This window comes from Numida meleagris, chromosome 1, assembly GCF_002078875.1.
Source record: "Numida meleagris isolate 19003 breed g44 Domestic line chromosome 1, NumMel1.0, whole genome shotgun sequence".
Classification (NCBI taxonomy): Eukaryota; Metazoa; Chordata; class Aves; order Galliformes; family Numididae; genus Numida; species Numida meleagris.
Genome location: NC_034409.1, coordinates 36,185,662 through 36,208,696, shown reverse-complemented (window position 1 = coordinate 36,208,696; position 23,035 = coordinate 36,185,662). Strand labels below are relative to the sequence as shown.

At 40.4% G+C, this 23,035-nt stretch overlaps 1 protein-coding gene across 2 annotated transcripts in view; it reads right to left on the bottom strand.

Annotated features, from left to right (window-relative positions):
* CNOT2 (CCR4-NOT transcription complex subunit 2) overlaps positions 1-23,035 on the bottom strand; it is a 93,916-nt gene that overhangs the window by 44,392 nt on the left and 26,489 nt on the right. The window contains exon 1 of one of the 2 annotated variants that reach the window (XM_021385159.1): positions 14,114-14,254. The exons of the other annotated variant lie outside the window; for it this stretch is intronic. Coding sequence (XP_021240834.1) covers positions 14,114-14,239 — 126 coding nt within the window. The 5' untranslated portion in view covers positions 14,240-14,254. Of the gene's footprint in view, positions 1-14,113; positions 14,255-23,035 lie in introns of those variants that run through there. 2 annotated transcript variants of the gene reach the window in all.

The following is a 23,035-nucleotide window of genomic DNA, read 5'->3' as shown; positions in this document are numbered from 1 at the left end:
TGGAAGATGAAAGAAGCCAACAATGTTTGGGGATGCGACTCTTCCCTACGCTGCGCGGATGCCTTCCATGGATTTGATCAATGAAGAGTACTCCCAGAAAAAGGATAAAGGACAAGAAATAATCTTTGGGCAAGCAAAAATATAATCGAAAGAAACACAGGAAAGCTATTTCAAAGATGTGAAAGGTAGCAAGTGACCAGCCAAAGTGACCAGAAGAAAAAATAAACTAGTACTCCATCAGGACTGGCATCTCTCTATCCATCAGATAGAGAGAAAGCAAGAAGCTGCCAGACCAATCCTATGATACTCAAATGATGTGACTCATGGAGACACAGGAGCGTGCCTTCTGCAGACATACTAATGAAGTCCCAAGTTCTAATGGCACACATGTGTACCCACAGACACTGCAAAACGTGCAGCTTGCACATCTGTTGAAGAAACAGTTTAATGATTTTGTCAATCAAGAATGATGGATACTTGTCTAATAATATAAAGCTAGCGTTACTTAGTCAGCAACCAAAAAAAGTAAACAATATACTACTACATTCCACCAACTACACAAGATGTAAGCATATTTACCCACTTTGTCTCTTCTTGATGCCTCCAGTCATTTGAAGGATTCACAGTCCACTGAAGACTAAGATGGGTTCTAGACTAGATTTAACATAGTACTTCCAATTTAGTATTATAAAATGCTATACTTTTGCCTGTGAAATGGCCTTCAACTCATACGTGTCACCGCAAAAATGATAGTTTAAAAAGAAGTGACAGTTGTGCCAGTAGCTTACACGGCCTGTATGTTGGCTGAAATAAACATAATTCAATACTATTTTAAGTAGGTATGCATTGGAAAAACAGCAATATTTTTATTTAAAAAAAATTATGTACTAGTACACTCTTGTCCTCTACCTATGTACTGCTCACAGACACTGTATATAAAAACCTAATTTAAAAAATGTTCTCAGTTGATGACCCATCAAGAAAATTACCAGCTAAACGTACATTGTGTGTATCACATCCATGTATATATGTAATTTTTATTATCTGGGGACTATTACATCAAATAAGAAATAGATAAGAAATCAATCATGCTAAGAAACCAAACCTAATTAAAATTAACTACACAAAACAAACAAGCTGCTTAAGTACCTATATTTTTAAGGGAAAACAAAATAAAATCTAACAAACAAGGACATAAAATAACCGACAGGAAAGCTTGAATTTCTAGAAAACAATTACAGTACACCCTTCCATGTTAATACCAGTTTTCAAGGACAAAAGTCAGAGTCTGAAAAAGAAGAAATTCAGCTGCCCAGTTTGTTAACAAAACAACAAAACCCACAAAATACACGTCAGTTTCAGTTTACACGTCACCTGGTCTTTCAGCCTACCCATACCAAGAACGATCCCTTATTTTAATAGGAACAGTAAGAACAGCGTTAATGAAAATTACAAGAAAAATTAATGAGGTCACGAAACAGTGCAGAATCACAGTGTTGCCTAACTCAACTCTGTATAGAAAATCATCACATCTGCTTCCAATGTTCTCATAACAACTGTAATTCTACAGTGGCACTTCTCCCTGACATTTGAAGTTTACTCTGTATGTCTCTCTCCATTTGCATTTGAGCCTCAGCCATGAGTAAAACTTCTCTTTGGAAGACATTAGAATAACTTCATCCCTCCCTGTGTATGATAATCTAAAATTCACTCCATTGTGTAATTCAGAAATGGACTCGTTGACAACTGCCTGCATTTTTGATTAAAAACTGATTTCACAATCGAACACTTCAATTTGTCAGATGGACCGCATCAGGGATTATTTTTCTGCAGACACAAGTTTTGCTGTATTTCAAAAGGTACCTTCTCATGGCAGATTATTCTCTTATTCCACAAGTTAATCTATTTGAATTTTATCTCCAGTTTTATGCCTAGACTTGCCTTTAAAATAAATAAATGGATAAATAAATAAATAATGCAGAAAAAGGCATTTTACCCATTTGGAAAATCTAGACCCACTCAGATGCACTCTGAGTTCCCTAATAGAGCACATGCAACGGTAAAACCCAAATTTAAAAGATGATGAAATAAGCACTGTTGCGTATCTTCAGAAATATCCAAATCCTTTTGTTTCCTCAAGTCCTCAAAGAAGCTGCAATACAGCATTTTCTTAAACATCACAATATTCAGCAAACAGACAAAAATACAGTTTCCACATTTAGCAAATTCTTCTGCTACAAATTCTGTGTATGGTCAAACTTGCATCATATACACACAATGGGAAATCTGTAACCTAGAGGCTGACTTAAAAAAAAAAAATTAAGAAATCTCACAGAAAAGGAACAATTCCCACTAGTTCCTCTCATCCATGAGCATCTCATGGTGTCAAGGCAAGAATATTACCACTCCTGTTACTCAAAGGGAGGGAAAAAACCCCAAATGCAAATTCTAAAATGAAAACATGAAGTAATAGGCTACCTAAATGAATGGCAGTCCTGTGACAGAGCAACAAAGTCATACTCTGAAAAAGTGCCTGTTGCCAGCACGACAGTCACCTCAGACTTCCGGGCTCTGCAGCCTTCAGCCTGAACTCCAAAGAGCTCAGACAGGTGTGGGTAGAAGAATCACCACCCATAACGTGCAAACACAGGATAATATTTACCTTCCTCAGATGACTCACAGTTCCGGTCTTTTTAGCTACTGCAGAGCAAGTTCTTGACTTCAGGTTACTTATTTGTCAACTTCTACAGCACGTTAAGAAACAATCCCACCTTCAGATATGAAACCAAAATACTGATGTTTGAAAGTCAACTATTCAAACTGCATCAGGAGTCGCTCAGCAATTCACTGTCACTACACAGACCCAAGCGTTGTGGTTTTCTGTGGTGGTTTTTTTGTTTGTTTTGGGTTGCTTTTTTTTTTTGCATAAGAGGATAATCTTAAGAAGCAGTTGACTTGAAAATCATAGAATGGCCTGGGTTGAAAAGGGCCTCAAAGATCATCTACTCTCAACCCCCCTGCAGAGTGCAGGGTCGCCAACCACTAGACCAGGCTGCCCAGAGCCACGTCCAGTCTGGCCTTGAATACCTCCAGGGACGGGGCATCCACAACCCCCCCGGGCAACCTGTTCCAGTGTGTCACCACCCCCTCTGTGTGAAAAACTTCCTCCTAATATCTAACCTAAACCTCCCCTGTTTCAGTTTAAAACCATTCCCCCTTGTCCTATCGCTATCCACTCTCATGAACAATCGTTCTCCCTCCTGTTTATATGCTCCCTTCAAGTATTGGAAGGCCAGAGCCTTCTCTTCTCCAAACTAAACAAGCCCAGTTCCCTCAACCTTTCCTCACAGGAGGAAAGGCTCCAGCCCTCTGATCATCTTGGTCACCCTCCTCTGCACTCATTCCAAGAGCTCCACGTCCTTCTTATGCTGGGGGCCCCAGGCCTGGACGCAGTACTCCAGATGGGGCCTCACAAGAGCAGAGTAGAGGGGGACCACCACCTCCCTTTAACTGCTGGCCACTCCTCTTTTAATGCAGCCCAGAACATAGTTGGCCTTCAGGGCTGCCAGCACACACTGCTGGCTCATGTCCAGCTTCTCGTCCATCAGGACCCCCAAGTCCCTCTCTGCAGGGCTGCTCTCAAGGAGTTCTTCCCCCAGTCTTTATAAATGCCTGGGATTGCCCCAGCCCAAGTGCAGCACCCTGCATTTGGCCTTGTTAAACCTCATTAGGTTCTCGTGGGCCCACTTCTCCAGCCTGTCCAGGTCCCTCTGGATGGCTTCCCTTCTTTTCCAATGTATTGACTGCACCGCTCAGCTTGGTGTCATCTGCAAACTTGCTGAGGGTGCACTTGAAAAACACTGAGGTGCACAAAAGTACAAGTTTCAATGAGATAACTGCTGCCTCAAAGAAGACCACATTGCCTCTGAAATTTTATTCATATCTACGTGTACATTCCATCTTCTTGCTAATGCTGATTTCTGACTTTTCAAAGGGACAAGTGTTTTTCCACCTTGGATAAGAAGGTGCATGCATTACACAGGGAGCTGTCTAAAGATCAAGAGGTTCCAAAGATAACCACTGAATACCCCAAGTTGGAAGGGATACTCAAGGATCATTGAGTCCAACACCTCCAGCTCCACACAAGACCATCCATAATCAAAATCTATGTCTGAGAGCACTGTCCAATCGCTCCTTCAGATCTGGCAGCTCAGGGCCATGCCCACTGCCCTCTGGTGCAGAACCTTTCCCTAACCCCCACCTGCCCCTCCCCTGACACAGCTCCATGCCGTTCCCCTCGGGCCCTGTTGCTGTCACAGAGAGCAGAGCTCAGCGCTGCCCCTCCACACCTGTGAGGAGCTGCAGCCGCCATGAGGCCTCCCCTCAGCTCCTCTGCTCTGGGCTGACCACACTAAGGAATCCCAGCAGGTCTTTCCCTCCAGACTCTTCATCTTTGTACATCTCTTTTGGATGCTCTCTAATAGTTTTATGTCCTTCTGATTCTGTGGCACCCAAGCTGCGTGCAGTGCTCAAGGCAAGGCCGCACAGCACAGAGCAGAGCAGGACGACCCCTTCCTTTGCCAGGCTGGCAGTGCTGGGCCTGGTGCACCCCAGGACATGGTTGGCCTTTTTGGCTGCAGGGCACACTGCTGGCTCAGATTCATTTTGCTGTCAACCACAACCAAAATACTTTTTTTTTTTTCTTCAAGAGTTGCAAAATGTCAGCAGTAAGGTATTCACACAGCCCCTACATATTCTGAGCCTTAACTGCAGGATCTCGATTTATCCATTGGACAGCTACACGAACAAAAAATTGTGGTACATATAGTCTTATCCCTTAGGCCCACATACGTGCTCAAACCCAGCTCTAAAGAGACAAACAAGCAAGAAGTTCTCAATTTTTCTTCCCTTTCAGCAATTGCAATATCCAAAAGTAGTATCCAAATGTGTTTTCACAGCATCACTTAGGCAGTAGATTCCAGCCTATTCTTAGGGAAACAGTCCGGAATTTGCTTCTCTAATCCTGCCTCACAGCCTTCATTCCAAAGTATGTCATCCCAAACAACTACTTGCTCTTAATCTGCTCTCTTCTATTATCAGCTGGCTCCCATTCACTTCACTTTAGTGGCCAGGAGCAGCAAACTTTCAGAAAATATTTTTTTATGTATGAAATTTTTAAGTGGAGCACACATAATTTAGATAATTAGAGAAATGAACCAATTAAAAAAAAAAAATCATACTAAGCTTCAAATTGCTCTTCTCAGAAGCCTGGAACTGTGACAGATTCTATGCATTTCTCATGGAAGCAATAAAAGGCTAGTGTGACCAAAAAACTATGAAGAGAATGGAGCAGTCCAGCTTGAAGTGATCTACAATGATCACCTGGGTCCAACTGCCTGATTGCTTCAGGGCTGACCGCAACTTAAAGCGCATTACTGAGGGCAGCATGCAAACACCTATTGAGCACTGACAGGCATTGATCACCTCAGTAGGAAGCCTGTCCCAGTGTCTGATCACCCTAATGGTACAGATGTGCTTCCCGCTGCCCAGCCTGACCCTACCCTGGCAGCTCTGTGCTGTTCCTGTTCTGCCATCGGTTCCCAGGAGCAGAGCCCGGCACCTCCCTCTGCTTCCCCTTCTCAGGAGCTGTAGAGAGCAGCAAGGTCGCCTCTCGGCCTCCTCTCCTCCAGGCTGGGCAGCCCAGTGCCCTCAGCCTCTCCTCACAGGATATGCCTTCCAGCACTGTTACCTGCTCTCCCATCCTTCTCTGGATACTTCTAAGGATCCTAGTGTCCTTTTTATAATGTGAAGACCAGAACTGCACACAACATTTGAAGTAAGACTGCCACACTAAATACAGTGGAAGAATCACCTCTTTTGACCAGCTGGCTATGCTGGGTCAGATGGCTATTTGTGGTTTAATGCACCCTAAAATGTGGCTTGCCCTCTTGGCTCACTGCTTACTCATGAAATGAAATAAGTCTTAGAACTAGTTATATAATAATGTTAGTGGCTTCAGCTGAAAACTCAAAGAAGAATGCAAGAGGGGGAGGTAAAGCAGATACTGGGAACAAAAAGTTTCAGCTTGGTAAAGCTGTTGCAATTCGTATAAGCAACTAAAACAGGGTATTTCAACAGGGAAATGCCAGTCCACTGTTGATTTATCAGCAGTATCAGCTCCCCCGTTACTGTATTCCCCTCTCTGCTGGGACGCACTGAAAGAAAACAGTATTAACTAGCACGCATTCCATGGGCTGTGTATGGGCATATTGATGAGGAGAAAAAAAAAGAAAAAAAGAAAAAAAAAGAACCTCAAAGGACATACAGGAACCCCTATAACACGAATTAAGCAGGTCAAGGGATAATCAGATAGGCAATAAACCAGATTTGAAATCTAATATTTTACTTTATGGAATCCCCAGACAGGATGAGCATGTTTCTTGATGGAAAGTTCAGAACGTCTTAAGGGAAAAAAAAAAGAAATCTTTACCAGGTTTTTGTTCTTCACTGGTATCTGGTAGTCACGACATATTCATGAAGCTTAGTTTTGCTTCATGGGCTTTTTTTGTTCATTTTTCTTAAGAGTGATCAGAACCGGAAGTTAAGTAAGACAGCAAGCTGGACTTCTGCTTCACAGCAAAGAGATCCATCATGCTAAAATACATCTTCCCTACGAGTTACAGTTTCAGTACCAACATAAACATGATATCACTCTAGCTAGTCACCACCTTTTTCCCAAAGGACAACACAATTCAGACATGGACCAACAGAGATTAACCCAGAAAACAAACCAGGTGCTAACCAAGACCAAGCCTGACAACTGCTTGCATTAGGGTTCCACTTGTGAGGTACAGATAACTGCTCCCAGTACTACAGAAATTACATAAAGCTTTCATTAAAACAATTCTGCTTTGCTCCTTATTATATTGGTGAATCCCCTGAAAAGTTGTAAGAAAATTCACGCTGACATGCAAAACTTATACTGAAATAAGGTGGTAATCATTTTTCAGAATTATACCCACTGTAACTAGTATGCTAATAGCTAATACTTTTCACAAGAGAGTCTGTGGCTGTTCCAGAAGCCAACCATCTACAACCTAGAACTTACGGAGAATAAGAAAAGCTATTTGCCCATGTGGAAGGCAAATATGAATTTGATGGCCAACTTCACTGCAAACAAAGCATCTACTTTTCAGTGCTTTGAAACAGACAACGATGTATTACTCTACAAATTAATGTCAGCTTCATTATGCTCTCCGTTTAAATGTATATACGTTTAGTTATATGTCAGCCAAGTGTGACATTATTCCTAATTAAATTTGTATATAATTAAGCCTCCAAAATGTAAGACTTAAATTCACAAAGAAGTGGTACACTATACAAACAACAGTTAGTGTATTGATAGCCAAATACCTTACAGGTTTTGTGCAATTAAAAACTCCTTAATTCTCTTGTAAAATATATCCCACTGCTTCAAATCCTTTGCTAAATTTCTTGTATTTTCCAAATCAGAAACTTCTGCAAGAGAAAGCTGGCGGTGGGCAGAGAGAAAAACAACGCTCCCAGAAGTCTGAGAGAGGCATCCAGGGGATATAAAAGCCAAGAATGCCAGCAGCAACAGCCTTGGCAGGGCAGGGAACGGTCGCATGGAGTTTCCTCCTTATCCCCTCTTGTCTCAAGCCAGCTGGGGCTCACGATCAAGGGAAGGTGGTTGCTGATACGGCAGCTAAGAGACTCTGGAGCCGTTAGCTGGACAGCATCCACACGCATGTCAGTAAGCAAGCGAGATCAAGCACCCGCTCCGTGTCACTGGAACAATATTCTTTCCTTTTACAACCTGATGTGGTCTCTCGCACCCACCTGAGCCAAGCAGCTATCATATCATCTGCTAAGGAGCCCAGATTCCTTCCCCTGTGCTTTCAGTAGAAGAAGGGTAACCATCACCCAGGATAGGACATTTCCAAGCTGATTCTAAACAGGCTCCTCTTTTCAGGAGTACTGTAGGTGTAGGATTTGTATTCTTTCTTTTTTGTTGCCCCCCCCCCCCCCCCACCTTCAAACCATTGATTCAACAACCTCTTTTAAACAGAACTACTGCTACCTATTCCTTCCCAGACACAGCCAAAACATTCATCTTTGATTCATCTAAAAAACTGCACTTGAACTAAGCACAAGTTTCAAAAGCATTTCCTGCAGTTAAGCGCTATATAGTCTGATGAAGATCATAAGCAGAAAGAGTAAGGTTTTTTTTTCTTTTATTAGATTGCTGGAGTTTGTTGACACTAAGTAATTTCATACTAGGCCCATTACTACTTTATTTTTTTGCCAGAAAAAAAAAAGGTTGTTGTTGTTTAAGGATCATAATGTAGACTGAAAGAGAGCACAACTAATTCTTAAAGATATTAATAGTACATTCATACATACAGTATAACACTAAGCTGCAGACCATTTGCTTATTGCATCCTTAAGAAAGAGGTAATGCTATTGTTTTTATTTTGTATTGAACTTTAAGAAAGGTTTACTTCTAGTTTGGGCTTCCTTTGTTGTTTTTTTTTTTTCCACCCCAGAGAGATCCAAAAAAATAGAAGTAGCTCAGAATATTCTGGCCAAAAAATTCATTCCACACATACAACACATCAAGCTTGTCTTACCTCAAAATAGAGCTAGAAAATTCAAAACATTAAGAATGTTTAACACTGAATTTTTGAAGAAAAAAAAAAAGATCTTTACGAGCTGCCATGACTTCCTGGCAGCACACTTGCTTCTCAGTGACTCCTCCTCCAGATGTTGTAAGCACACTGAAGGTACACTCCGCAAAGGCAGAAATGTTTCCCAAGAGCACAGGCGGGTTAAAGTTAAATGCATGTAAGGCTTTTCAGCACGTCCTCCTAAAACATGCTTAAGGGAGTCTGTGACTCTTCAGGGCAGACTCAAAAATGTGAAGTTAATCAAAGGATAGGAAACTTTATTTTTTTTTTAAATGAAAACATTAAGTTGCGTTAGTAAGCATGTTTCTTTAAAGTGTTCCAGAGCCTGTTTCTTGCATCCTTCTCACTACAAAGCCAGGCTGTATTGTGATTACAACCATACAGGGTTCAGCCATAAAACGAACCATCACAAAACAACTCTGATGTTTTTACACCGTATCTAAAGAACAAGGACACACGCAGCCTTAGAAATTAAAATAATTACTAAATCTATTTTAAAGATAATGAAAAAGTAGCAGACTTGTTTAACACTCCGAACTGCAATTGTGCACTGTTTTTTTTTTTAATTATTATTACTGCTTTTAAATAAAAACTTGTTTGTGTTTTTAAAAGTGTTAATTGCTTTCCATAATGAATTTTCCAAATAAGGCCCTGCTCCATGCTGGAAGAGAGATATCCCTAGCAAACCATCACAAATACAAGCGCCAAGTAGAATTAGGAAAGTAGTACAGTGGAAAGAAATGATAGATTCACTGTTAAGGTTGCCCAAAAAGTGAACTACTAGCTGTTACACTCTCTCATTTAAGCAGGTGGATTTCAGTCAGATTCTCATATTCTAAAACCTTGGCTCAATGTGTACTGTAAATTCTGTTTAAATATCCAAAACTGAAATAACATGTCATTTTTCATCCTAAAGAAATTCTCTTTTGGAGTGACAGACTTTATGCCACAACATTTTAAAACAGACTGCCAATTTGGGGTAGCTCTAAGCTCAGACTGCAAATGCTGCTTAGACCTGGCCCAAGTCCCAGACATGGGATGATCCCCCTACATCTCATACTTTCTTCCCTGTTTCTCAGAAAACGTTGTCATAAGTATTCAGAGCATCAAGACAAAATGCCAATTTCCAGTACCCCAACAACTTGGTATAACCAGCAACAATGCAGTACTGCCTGTTATTCTGCTCTTACTGAAGTATTTTATTGAAGATTGGACCACTCAGCCTTCAAATAAGATGTACAGTCTTGCTCACAATAGAAGTTTTGTTTTTGGAGAAGTGTTTACAGAACCAAAATCTCAAACTTTCATTTTTTCTTTCCCTACAGCTGGCTTCATAAAATTCAAAAATTATTCCAGGCCTGCAATATTATTACACTTTCACCTAGGCTTGCAATAGCAAAGCACTCCCATCAATTTTGGTCCCAACCCATTTTCCCAGTATTGCAGATGGGAAAAACGTAAGAATTTAAATCACGATGCTACAATCTGATGCCAAATTCTTTCAAGTCTTCTCAGGGTCAGCCAAGTCCTGGAAGAAGTTCTTGCTTCTTAAATGACATAATCCTTCCCCCCACCCTGCACGACTGAAGCAGGAATCTTAAAAGTTTTGCTTTTAAAAGGAGACACAGTTCCAGCACTAAATCTTGTTCAGGAAAGATAACTGGATGGAGAAAGAACAATTTCTTCGCCACATTTCAGACACTAAAATAAATTTCAGATAACTCAATTTAATTTACCTATGTATTAAACACACAAAAAAAGGAAGTTAAGATTTGCACTCAAAATCCAAATTAATACTTCAAAGGCGTGCGTATGAGCAGCAGGCTAATAAGAATATGAAAGGTGCTACATTTTGTCAAGAATCTATGTACTGAATAACTGGAAGCAGTTACGAGTTACATAAATTGGTAATGTAACTATTTTCAAATTAAACCAAACATCACCCACATAACACAGCTCTTTCCAACAGCTGGGAATATACAACAACTAGCTCTCAAAAACGACAAGCAGCAAAAGCACTTACAGGTACTGAAGCATTCTTTGGGCTTCATTGCCTTTGTTACTGCCACCACTTTTAAAAATTTGCTTCTGAATCTCTCTGGTGCCATAAGCTCTTGTACTGCATAGTTAATTAAGTGTATCCTTTACCACTTGTGCTAGCCCTCCCCCTCACCCACCCCCCCTTTCTGAAAGGGAAGCTATCTAAATGCTTATTCCTACAAAGAAAAACGTTTCTGGAGGCAGCACACTAACAGCTCATAGAGAAGCACTGTGCAGAATTTACAGCCTCCAACAGCTAATTGCTAGTAAGTGTTTTTCTAGTTCTGCTCACCACCGCATGGAGTTTATCTTCATAAGTTAACTTAGAAACAACAGTAACTTTCATGTACACTGTTAAGAATAAAACAGCTTAAAAGAATCCTTATGTTGTCTGCATACACATATTAAATCTAAAGTCTAATGATTATTAAGAAGAGAAAAAGAAAAAATGCTGGATAACCCACATTTAAAATGGAAATGCTGGAAAAAAATGTAGCTTCACATAATTTCTTGGAAATCACATTTAAACAATTCTTAAAGCAAATTCTGTTATAGGCAAACCTTTATCCTCAAATATGGAGATTCCTTGAAGGAACAAAACATTGCATCAGAAATTTGTTAAACAGCTGCAAAGGAAAGTCCAAATGACTCACGACATTGAATATTTGATGAAAACAAACCAGGCAACGCAGCTATCCTACTGGTGGCTGGAGGAAGCAGTTTACTTCACTCAGAAGTGGTGTTTGAGAACAGGAACGTTCAAGAAGTTCTAAAATCAGCTTTTAAGCAATACCAAGTCTGTTGCAGAGTGAAATACAAATTTGCGATCTGCTGTAGTCTGCAGTTATAAAAACTTGATGGCAAGCAAGTTATTTGGATTTTGATGTAACACAAGTCTTCCAGACATTCAGTGCACGATTCTTACATTGAGGGGATTCACTACAGCAGGAATCATCACTTGCATCACTGAGCAGGATTTTCTCTACAAGACATAAGGTTGCATGGCAGCGAGTCTACTGACACTGTACTACTCTTGGCTAACAAGTGAAAGTGTCACTAACTGGGCTTGTTACATGATTGCAGAATACCACACCACAGGGGAAGGGTTAGGAAGTGACATTACCTTAACTGCCAAGAAAACGTATGCTAAGGTCAAAGCACTAAGGAATGAAGCACTCAGCTTCCCAACGTTGTCCAAATTCACTTTATCAGAAGGATGAACTCTTGACAACTGCTGTTGATGGACAAGAACGCTGAAAAGGTCCAACAAGCATGGATTGCATCCACTGGTGGATTGAATTAGGGTGGCATCTTAGTTCCCCGAAGGGCTGCTGACGAGTTACAGAATATGAACAGCAATGTAAACCCCTGATTTATTCCTGGTCAGATACACTGAAATTAGCAGGACATCCTGTCCAACCATGCACAAATTGCCAAGCAGTACATGCACCTTTGGTTTTCCTTTACCTGCCCATCTGCCTCCACATTGACAAATAGCAACAGCAACAACAACAAAGTACCTTTAAATCCACAGATCCTAAAATAATATTTGCCGTTACTTTCACACTCCTCAATAGAAGTGTAAACCCTCAACCTATAATTTCATTTGGAAGAACTTAAAATATTGACCAACGCCAGTTAATTTATGTTTTGGGTACTAAAATAAATGTTCTGTGAGACTATAGTGCCAAAGGAACACAATCTGCCAGCAAGTCATGAAGAATGCAAAGAGAAGAGATGCATAATTTGAACTACCAATAAATAAAGATAAATTTGTTAAGCTTTAGAATAAATGCCTAGATAACTGGTTTGGGTGCGCATAGTCCTAGTTAAGCAGATAAAACTGAGGAACTGTAAGACAAAAGCTGTAAATGAAAACTTTGAAGTTTCTACTTCACTTCTACAGAACAAAACATTTCAACACATTTTTTAGCTCTTCTAAAATTTGAGGTCATAATATACTCTCTGCATCTTTTAAGCATTCTTTTTTCTGGATTTCCTGGGAAGTCTAGTCCAATTAATTGACAAAAGATTGAAACGAAGCTGCTTAAGCCTTTCACTTTCAGGGCAGAAAGTGTATCCTTGTTCACTTCTTTCCTCCTTTTGTTATTGCTTTCCAGTTTAACAGGTTTTTTCTTTTCTAACCACAGTTCTGATGACTTTCAGGAAAACATCTCTTCAAATCCCAGTTATTTCAATTGATCCAACAAACTTCAAGAAGAGAAAAGCTGGGGCTTAACTTAAAAATTCATGATAATACAGAGAAAAATATGAGCCCTTTTGGGAACTTAGCAACTCGTAGCATTTCTTATCTATTGCTCTGTATTCATACGTGCTAATTTCTTCTCATCAAAAGGTGAGCATGTGCACTGTTGTAGAGAACAGCATGCAGCTCCTTGTTGAGCTTGCCGCATTCTTCACATGCATTCCATAAGAACTACAAACTTTTATAATTAATTGGTCATGCCCTTTACATGAAAGTTTACAGTTTGTTTCTCCCTCTACTCTAGTACGTACTTATACATACTGCTACATCCTCTACACCAGGGTTTCTGAAACAGAACTGCATTATTCTTGTTCAAAGCACTGGACTTTTTTTGGTAGTTAAAAAAAACCCACATTGGAAAACATTCTTACAAAAGCATCCCTCTGTCCTGCGCTCTGCTCTAAAATACCCACCTTCGGGGAAACAAAACACAGTACGTATAGCCTTCTATGAGAGGATGAAAACAAGGAATTTTAGAGAATAAGTGTTAGAGACACTGAAAAAGAGAAGACTGCAGAGCTAAAATAGGTTTCCTTTGCAAGTCAAAGCCATTTTAATACTACAGGAAGAAGAGAGCTGATGATTACATGCAATAAATGAATGACTTCATGTATGAATCCAGCATTTCAAAACTGGTCTGTCTGGTACTGCTTTATAAAGTATCAGATCTAGCCCAAATTTAAATAAGCAGGGCTGAGCAGCCACTCCTGAATCACATGAGTAGGAGCACACAAGCTATACCAGTCCTTAATCCTCATGCCCTGATGTCTGTATTTGTCTCAAGAAGGGATTCTATTGCGTGGTTCAGAATAAGTAAATCCATAAACAATGCAAGTCACCCATCTGCCTAATCGCAGCTGTTAGGATGGATCTAGTCTTCCTGACACAAGGGTACCTGAAACTACAAGCTGCAAACTTCTGGTTACCAGTCCGCGTGTTCTAGTGCACTTCAATTGCTGGCTCACAAAACAGAGCCCTCACCTAAATGCAGAATTGTAATCCCACGCTACAGGCTGCTTAGGCCTCAGCTTCTTTCAGGCAAGCCTCAGAAGCTACTTGTGAGAAGGCATGCTCTCTAATGGGGAGGTAAACTACTTACCCAGCTTTGCTCTGTGAAAGCCGAAACAACCTGGAGACCGCCCTGGAAGCAAAAGCAGCACACTGATGCATTATTTTCAGGCACAAGAAACCAACCCGGGCCAAGAAGAACTTTTTCCCAGCCCATCTGCAATGCTGGGACAGGAGCTGGAAGCGCAAAGGAGGGAAGCCCACAGTCACATTTTCAAATCCCAGAAAGGAAGGCTGAATGCAACAACACATGGCAAATGGAAGAAAAAACTCCTGAGAGTGACTTCTGGGACTTTCCGCACTGCAACATTAAATTCAAACACGTATGCGCCAAAATGTAAAACAGTAATCACAAAAGCAAGCCGTTCTCGAGGTTTACCAACTCCTATGCTCATCTTACTTAATGAGTTTTAAACATGTCATGACATGTTACTGGGAACTTGCCCACACTCCTTTAACTTGCTATTTGGCAAAACCCAGAAGCTAACTCCTAAGTTTTTAAACTTTGTGTCTTTTATATCACATTTTGCTCCCCCAATAATTTGTAAACTCTAATTAGCCTATAATCTGCAATCTGCTGAAATTCTTTTCCCACTTGGAGCAATAAATTTTACTTTTAAAATGGTGTAGTACTTGTTTAGAAATGTTTATTCTTTCCTTCTCTACTTTTTAAGCCACAAATGGAAAACCCAGCCTCATTCTATAGTATCCAGCTTTGTAAGTTTCATTAAAAGCTGAAGCCACTGACTTTTCAACTCTGTGACGTCATGATACAACAACAACAAAAATGATGAAACTGAACTTTTCATCTTCAAAGACAGTTTTACTCAATTAAATGCAATACTATTCTAACCTAGCCTGTATAACTTAACATGCAACTCATGAAAAAAAAAAGGGTTGTTTTTTTTTTTTTTAGTCTTTACCCTTTGAGATGAAGAAACCACTAAGGTTTTCCAGAAAACATTTATTTCCAGAGCAAACTATGTTAATGTGAAAAATGTAGCTGACTGTCGCCAATATACCAAAGCGCAGAATTCACCTATCCCTGTTCAGTACTACTACTGCAAAGTTACAATCATGGAACTCTGAATAATTTTTACTATGATTACAGAATACTGTAAAAGAGAAGAATTTACTGAAATGTAATAATTATTGCACTGTATTTTGATGCATTAAATGTAGAAAAACACTGACAGTCAACAAAATAGAGAAACCCTTGCCCAATCCCTTTACAGTTCACATACTGAAGCTACATTCAAGCACGGGAGAACTATCATTTGCAAATCTTCAAGAAATTAATTTGCAGTATTTTAAAAAACACATAAAAAATACAGTTGTTTCAATTTCTTCTTAGTGCACAGATGCAGACATACATAATTCCCAGGTACTTTTAAATAAAAATCTCATTATGAAAGCGCTGAACACATTACTAACACTTCAAAGCAATTTCCTTCAACACCTCCTCGTTCACTCCACTGCCTTTTTTAAAGAGCAAAATTGTTTTGATGGCTATCCCACTCCCTTAGAACAAGGTTCTCCTTGAGGAACCATAAGTGCACTAAAAATAGCTACCTACCTACACACTGCACTTTTGCCCATTAGTTTTTTTGTCTCTGCAGAGGAAAGCGAATTGTGACCGATAAACGCTTCCTGTAAATGAAGTAGATTAATAAAATGTTACTAGTAACAAGATACTGTTACCTTCCAAACTTTATACAATTCTTATTGCTCCACAAACGGAAGAGAAATCCATTTCAATACACTTAGCACACTGAAATTAATATAAGCTTAAAATAAGAGAATTCTAAACGGAAAGGCTCAGATGCCTTGATCCTGTCAAGTTATTCTAAAAATAATACAGAATTAGTCACATAAGAAAACCACAGAAGACACCACAAGCGTCTCCCAAATTATTTTTTAACTGCGTGCATCTTTCTGCTAACCCCAGTAATGCTTGAATGCTGGCTGACTCTTTCTATTATCCAGCTTCAAGGCAGCTTTGCCTCCTTAGAAGAAATAGGGAGATGCTTCCAAGCCACCCTTGAGACATCATGGGAATAAGCACAAATTCACGCCTCAACAGTTTTCGGAGATGACTGGAAAAACAAAATAAACAAAAACAAACTAGAGGCGTAGAATCCATATTTCTAAATCTGAAGAAGGAAGGAAACCAGAAGAGTTCCTGACAAAAGTTGTGGTTCACTGAAGAAGTAATGGGAGGGGAAAAAAAAAAAAAAAAAGAGAAATGAAGCAAGCAGAGACTCTGACCTTTCAGGATGTTCAGAACCAGCGTGTTCTGGCTTTAAGTGGTCCAGGAAATGAACAATTACATTGGAGAAAAAAATACATCATCCAAGTCTTGTGCACAGAGTGGTACTGTAGGACCCTGGGCTAGCGAAATAACCAGTTCCTCCATACAGAGACATTGCACCAAGAAGCCAAGGGGCACATTCACATTGCTAAGAGCACTGTCCCGAAGAGGCCTAGCACAACCGCTGTGCCTACTGCAGCTACAGGACAATAACTCCATGCAGCACTTCACACTGTTCCCTTTCACAATATTTCTGCAAGATTCCTCATCTCAGAAGAGTAGGAAGATGTCAAGGAAGATGTGTTAACTCCAGATATGCTTATTGCACAGAACTTTTACTTCAGATGTAAGCAATCCAACACTTGGCTGAAAATACCACTGAGGAACTGCCACTCAAGGGAACCTAGTCATATGAGAGCTACTACTGAACAACACCTTAGCGTCCAAGAAAAGAAGCCACATCCTCCAGACCCACACAGTCCTCTCTGGTGCCTGAGCCATTTGAACGTTCCCAGTGGCAGGCCTGCAGCACACGCCCATAACAGAGGTCAGCAGCAGTGAGTGACAGGAGGAAGTCTGTCCGGAGAGGCCCTGCAGCACATCCAGCCTGGACATGTCCCACGTAGACACAGCAGGATGCCAGACAAGCTGCTGTCCTCCTCCTTCCGCTTTCAAAGGCTGCAAAGTCTGTACATCCCACCAATAAAGTGAACAGAAAGCTTTGGATTCTGCTAGTCCTGGGGATGGAACAGAAACTCCCAGGTCAAGTGTCTACACAAGGTGATGTGGAAACACTCTCCCTTCTCCAGCATCAGCAAAGAGCAGCAATACTTACTGATATGACCAGGACTTAGCACAGCTAGTAGAAGGACGTGTCTGACAGCTGAATCTTCACCTGACAAAATAGAAGAGGTACTAGATGCTGTGGATAACCCAGTAGTTTACTTGTTGAGGAAGGGGACTTTATAAGAATAACGTTCGCTGTAAAAAATACAGCGTATATCACTGAAAACTTACAGACAGACTGATCCTTTCCATCTGAGAAGGGACTGGATCCCTAGGGAGCCCCAGCACCGTAAGACAAAACTTCAGAGTTTCCAAGGCCTCCTTCCCCTTCTGTTTTAAGCTCACAATTTATCACCAGAAATGCTGGCTTTCTTATCTGTCTCCCAATTCTGTACTTCTAGTTCTAGCATCTGTACGCTCATTTTTTTTCTGATGTTATAATCATCCAGACTGTACTAAGTTTCTGTTATTTCATTAAATTCAGGCTTGCAACTTGTGGAATGGTTCTTGCATCCCATAAAACTACTGGTGGGAGTAGGTACCAAATCTGACATGCAAATATAATAAGAATTGTAAGAGAAATTAGGGAAGAAGAGTTATGTTCCTTTCCTGAATCAGTATTACAATTAGTCACAGCATGAACAGCTGTTTTTTAGGGTATTATCAGTAAGCAGTATCATAATTTTAATTTAAAATGGAATTTCCTGCCCTTCCCTTGCAAGAAGGGTTGTAAAGCCTCTCTAGGCAGTGCCACAGAAGTAGCTGAGCTTCAGTTCCTCTCTCATCTCCACACAGCATCAACCAACTACACCAAAAGCAGCTCTGAGCTCAGCGGAATAAACATGTCTCTTGCCACTATAACACAGATTTTACCAGCTAACTAAAACAGCACCAATGAAATTCCAAAACACTCCAGCCTTGTCCCTGGGATGGTGAATAACAAATAAAACCTTACTCAAGTACCAGCATATTACTTGAGAGAGCTCTAGTCAAAACAAATTGAAAATGGATACATTTTGAATGAGAAAATGCCTACTTCCATCGTTTTGTTACATGTGTACATAATGTTATATTGAGAATGAAGCTTGCTAATACAAATATTAGCCATTTCACACACACACACAATCTATACTGATTAAAATCAATGCAATTCCACCTCATTACAAGGTTTTTGTTCTCCATATTTTATGAAATGAGAATTCTTCTGGCCCAAGGGCTGTGCATCAAGCTATATTCTTCTTCCCCAAACCAGACGTTAATTTGCTGATTACCAATTTTGCACAGAATGGGAAATTCTGCCTATCAAAGACATACCTCATACTTAAGAGAGGCTAGCAGCCGATACCACCTCCTAGATGTGACAGAAGTTTTTGGTACCTGCTGAGCTCTGACTTCTACAGAAGGTGGGAGCCAGTGTGTACCGGGTAACAACCACCCGCTGCCTGGCCCCAGGCCCACGAAAGACCTTACACAACCTCCCGGAGCAATCTACTCCGGGCCTGAACGCACTTCCCAAAATTCCCCCCAACCTTCTAAAAACCCTTCGTACAAACATCACAACTATCTTATCTGTTCCCAGAAGCAAAGAGTAGCTTTTCCCCTCCCTTTTCTTTTGCATTCTTGAGGCACAGTTTCTCCTTTGTATTCTCATTCCCAGAGGAAAACAGTTTGAGTTCATCTCTCCGTTCTTGGGGGTTATCTTTTTTAAACTCATGTTCCTCCTCAGTCCTTTCAATGTTTAATGTACTTCTGTAAGCACAGTACTCCACATGAGGTCCTAACATCTTTGAACACAGCACTACTAGGATTTCACTATGACTTCTACGCAGGCACTCACACAGCCTGGAACAATGTCTGCTTCCTTCTGTCCCTCAACAACACACCGCTCACCAAATGGCTTACTACATACTATAAGTGTTTTTCAACCCAAAGCGAACACGAAATCTTTACCAAGGAGCAAACACCATAATTTCACAGAGAAGAATTCACATGACAGCCTTCTCACCATCACAGAGTGGCTGAGGTTGGCAGGGCCCTCTGGGTCCATCTGCTCCAGCCCCTCCTCAGCAGGGCCATGAGCGCAAGGTGCCCAGGGCCACGTCCAGGTGGCTTCTGAAGATTTCCAAGATCTCCCTCCTCCAGGAAGGAGACTCCAAAACCTCTCAGGGCAGCCTGTGTCAGTGCTCATCCACCTGCACAGCACAGAAGTGCTGCCTGGTGCTCAGAGGGAACCTCCTGTGCCCCAGTTTGTGCCCACTGCCGCTTGTCCTGGCACTGGGCATCAGACATCTTGTTGAGAACACACCTCCTTAGTTCAGTTATGCAGACCATGCAAGCATGTGTCAAAAGCATTTCTCAAGACACACAATATCTACTGTTTCTCCTATACTCAGATCTTCTGCTTCATCACAAGACACTTGATTCCTTTAACACAGCTTTGTTTTGTACTAAATCTCCTTCACAATGAATTTCAAGAACAATACCCAAGTCAAATTCAGCTTACAATATAGCTTTAGTTTTTCTGAGCTCTTAACCAAGGGACTGACTGCCTCTTCCAGTAACTTTGGTGCCTGCAACACAAATAGCACTACAAGCCTGAAAGAAACTGAGGAAAAGATTAGCTAAGTGCTAAAAAAAAAAAAAAAAAAGCAGACACCACACATTCTAGGAACTATCATTCTTCATGCAGAAGAATAAAGGTCATAAAGAAATCAATAATATGTTATAAAAGAGTAAAGGGGTATTAACAACAAGTCTGACAGAACCACAGAAGACTCAAACTTTCTTAAGCATCAGCTTGCCTTTTTTTCCCTGTCTTTAATTTTCAGAAGTACTATGAAGGATCTGTATTGACTCAGTCTGAATCACACAATCGCAGGGGTTGGGGGAAACCTCAAGAGATCATCAAGTCCAACCCCCTGCTAAAGCAGGTACCCAACAATAAGTCACAGCTTTAGGCGTCCAGATGGGTCTTGAACATCTCCACAGAAGAAGACTCCACAACCTCTCCAGGCAACCTGTTCAGAGCTCCATCATCCTTACTGTAAAGAAGCTCTATAGCGTGTTTGTATGGAACTTCCTATGTTCAAGTTTCAGGCCACTGCTCCCTGTCCTATTGCTACACACCACTGAGAAGAGCCTGGCCTCATCCACTTACCTCCCACCTCCCTTTAGATAAACATTGATCAGATCTCCTCTCAGTCTTCTTTTCCCCAGGCTGAACAGTCCCAGGTAATTCCAGACAACATAACTAAATAACTTGGACAACTGCTTCCATATAAACTAATCCCAGTTTTAAAAAAATATATTAAAAATATATATATATACATACACAGAACACCACCAAAACAGGAAAATACTTCATCAAGCTGAACCTCATCACAGATAATACAAAGCTAAGACAAAGACGCCCCAATATTAAGTCCTTAAGTTATGTATAGTACAGGACAACCAGAATTACTTGACTATAGGAAAGGTTTCATTATTTGATTTACAAATCCCAGCAAAAATGTCACAACGGTGTTCATACTGAAAAAAAAAGCATTAATATACACACGTCATTTTTGCATAACATCTCTCCACCAAGCTCATAAAACATAGTCTGGCTCTGTTTGTGATACATTAGTTTCATATTTGCATGTTAAATATTGGAGAAGGATGCCTGCACTCTTCCCTGCAGAAGAATTACTTTGAAAGGTATTTTGTCTGTAGTCACATATTCATTAGTCACTAGGCTTGTACTCATTAGTCCGTAATGACTGACAGTTTCATTATTTTCAAGTTTGTTTTGCTATTGCTACAGTTGAAAATCTAACTTATTTCAGCATCTTCCTTCAAACTCTGATATTCCTATGCTGCTTTGACTTTACATACTCATAAAATCACCAGCTGATCTGTCATCCTAATCCCAACCACTTCAGGTCCTTTTCAGGAATTAATCGTTTACAAAGAAGTCTCTCTCCTCCTGTCTGCACTAACAGAGAAAGAAAAAGAAAAGCTTCTTCTAGGTAATGAGGTCCTTTTGTACGCTCCACCAAACCAAGCAAATCTGCATCACAAGGTCTTTGTCAGTAATGTAAAAGATCATAAGCAGACAGCTGCATGAAGACTCCTGCTTTCAAACGCAACACTTAAGCTTGCTTTAGAGTCAGTCGAGAGAAGCGTAGGGGAGGAATCGTTCTCTCCAGTGATCTCTATCCACTGACTACAAAGGGAGTTTAAGCAGGTAAGTGAGCCAGATTTCAAACTTGCTGGTAACAAAATGAAACCAGCGCAGGTCTACTCTCTGCATCCAGCTGAGCTTACTTCCCATTTCTTGTGATCTTTCTCATTGAAACCAACCAGTGATCAATTAAACACGTGCAGTAAACTAAAACCAAATTTGCCTATTCCTATATTTATCTGCAGCACATTTACTTATGCTCTCATATACTCCGTTTCAACTGCATCTTATTATTCCCATCTAAGGCAGCTCTAAATTGCCATTAGTAAATCAGGATGCAGCACTTGAAACCTGAAGCAGAACAGACACCAACAATCCGCACTTGAAACAATAAAAAATGATTTAGAAAGTGCTCAGACATGCACAACTTTGGCAGGAGCTCAAAACAACTACACAAAAGGTAGTTAGCAGAAAGCAAACATTAAACACAAAGAAATCATGATCTTGCATCGTCTCTCGCCACAGACACTGCCACCATTATCTTCAGCAGGAGACAGCTGTCAAAGCAGAACCACCACTCCCTCACGGACAAGTTCACCTACATGACCTGAATGTCATGCTTGATGAGTACAGGCACACAGAAATAGCAGAGCAAGGCTTCTAAAACTTCCTACTATGCAGGTAAAGTGAAGTAGCAAAACAAATACTCGATGTATGCTCTATTAGCTGCTTCCACTTTAAGGACTTCAGGAATTAAAAAGACCGCCTTTACTTCCATACAATAGTCTAAAATACAGCAACATTTTCCATTCAGAAAAAAAAAAATCTTGACTTTCACAAAGAAAAATAATGCAAGAAATTTTTAATTAATAGATTTGAGATATTAATAAGAAAATTATCCAAAAGCATTCGCATTTCTGAACATCCTTCTGCCCAGTTGACTTAAGTCAATTTCACTATTTGGCACCTTACAACTGCATTCTTGTTCACTGGCATCAAGCAGCTGACAGAACAATCTTAGCAGAAAACTTTGATTTGACCAAGGTTAAGGGGAGGGAGGTGCAACAACCCATACAAAGATACAGACACAATACTCAAATGTGTGTCTACATGCTATCTCTACAAAAAGGCCTCCCTGCTGACCACAGATTTCAAAAGGTTTTTGAAGAGCTAGCACTTAAAGATTGCTGTTTTTTTTAATTAACTCTGTAAGTAAGGTTTCTATAACTAAGTTCCTGATTCTATCTCTCACCTCTGGAAAGAACACAAAAGAGTAATGGAAAGGTATTCAAAGTTATCAAATCCTAAGCAGATATTCAGTTTCTGGCCAACAGTATTCACTATCAGTAATATTTTTCAGGTTGCTCCAGTTTCTGCACTAGCCTATATGATCTGGCTACTCCTTTTTATTTTTCGCTTTTAATTCCTCCTCATATTGCACCTCAGATAACAACTTTTAAATCCACTTCTATCTGTGCACAAACCGGTGCCTTTCTCAGTATCTGGGATGGGTACACGCACTAAGAATTTGACCGGAGCGGGGAATTTCATATGGAAATACCATTTGCTTTAAATAAAGATGACTATAAATGGTGAAATACTCAGATTTCAGATTGTCAGAGAACTTCTAGACAGATTTTAAAAGGTCAAGTACACAAGAGCACACAAAATTGGGGTATTCCAAAGACACCAGC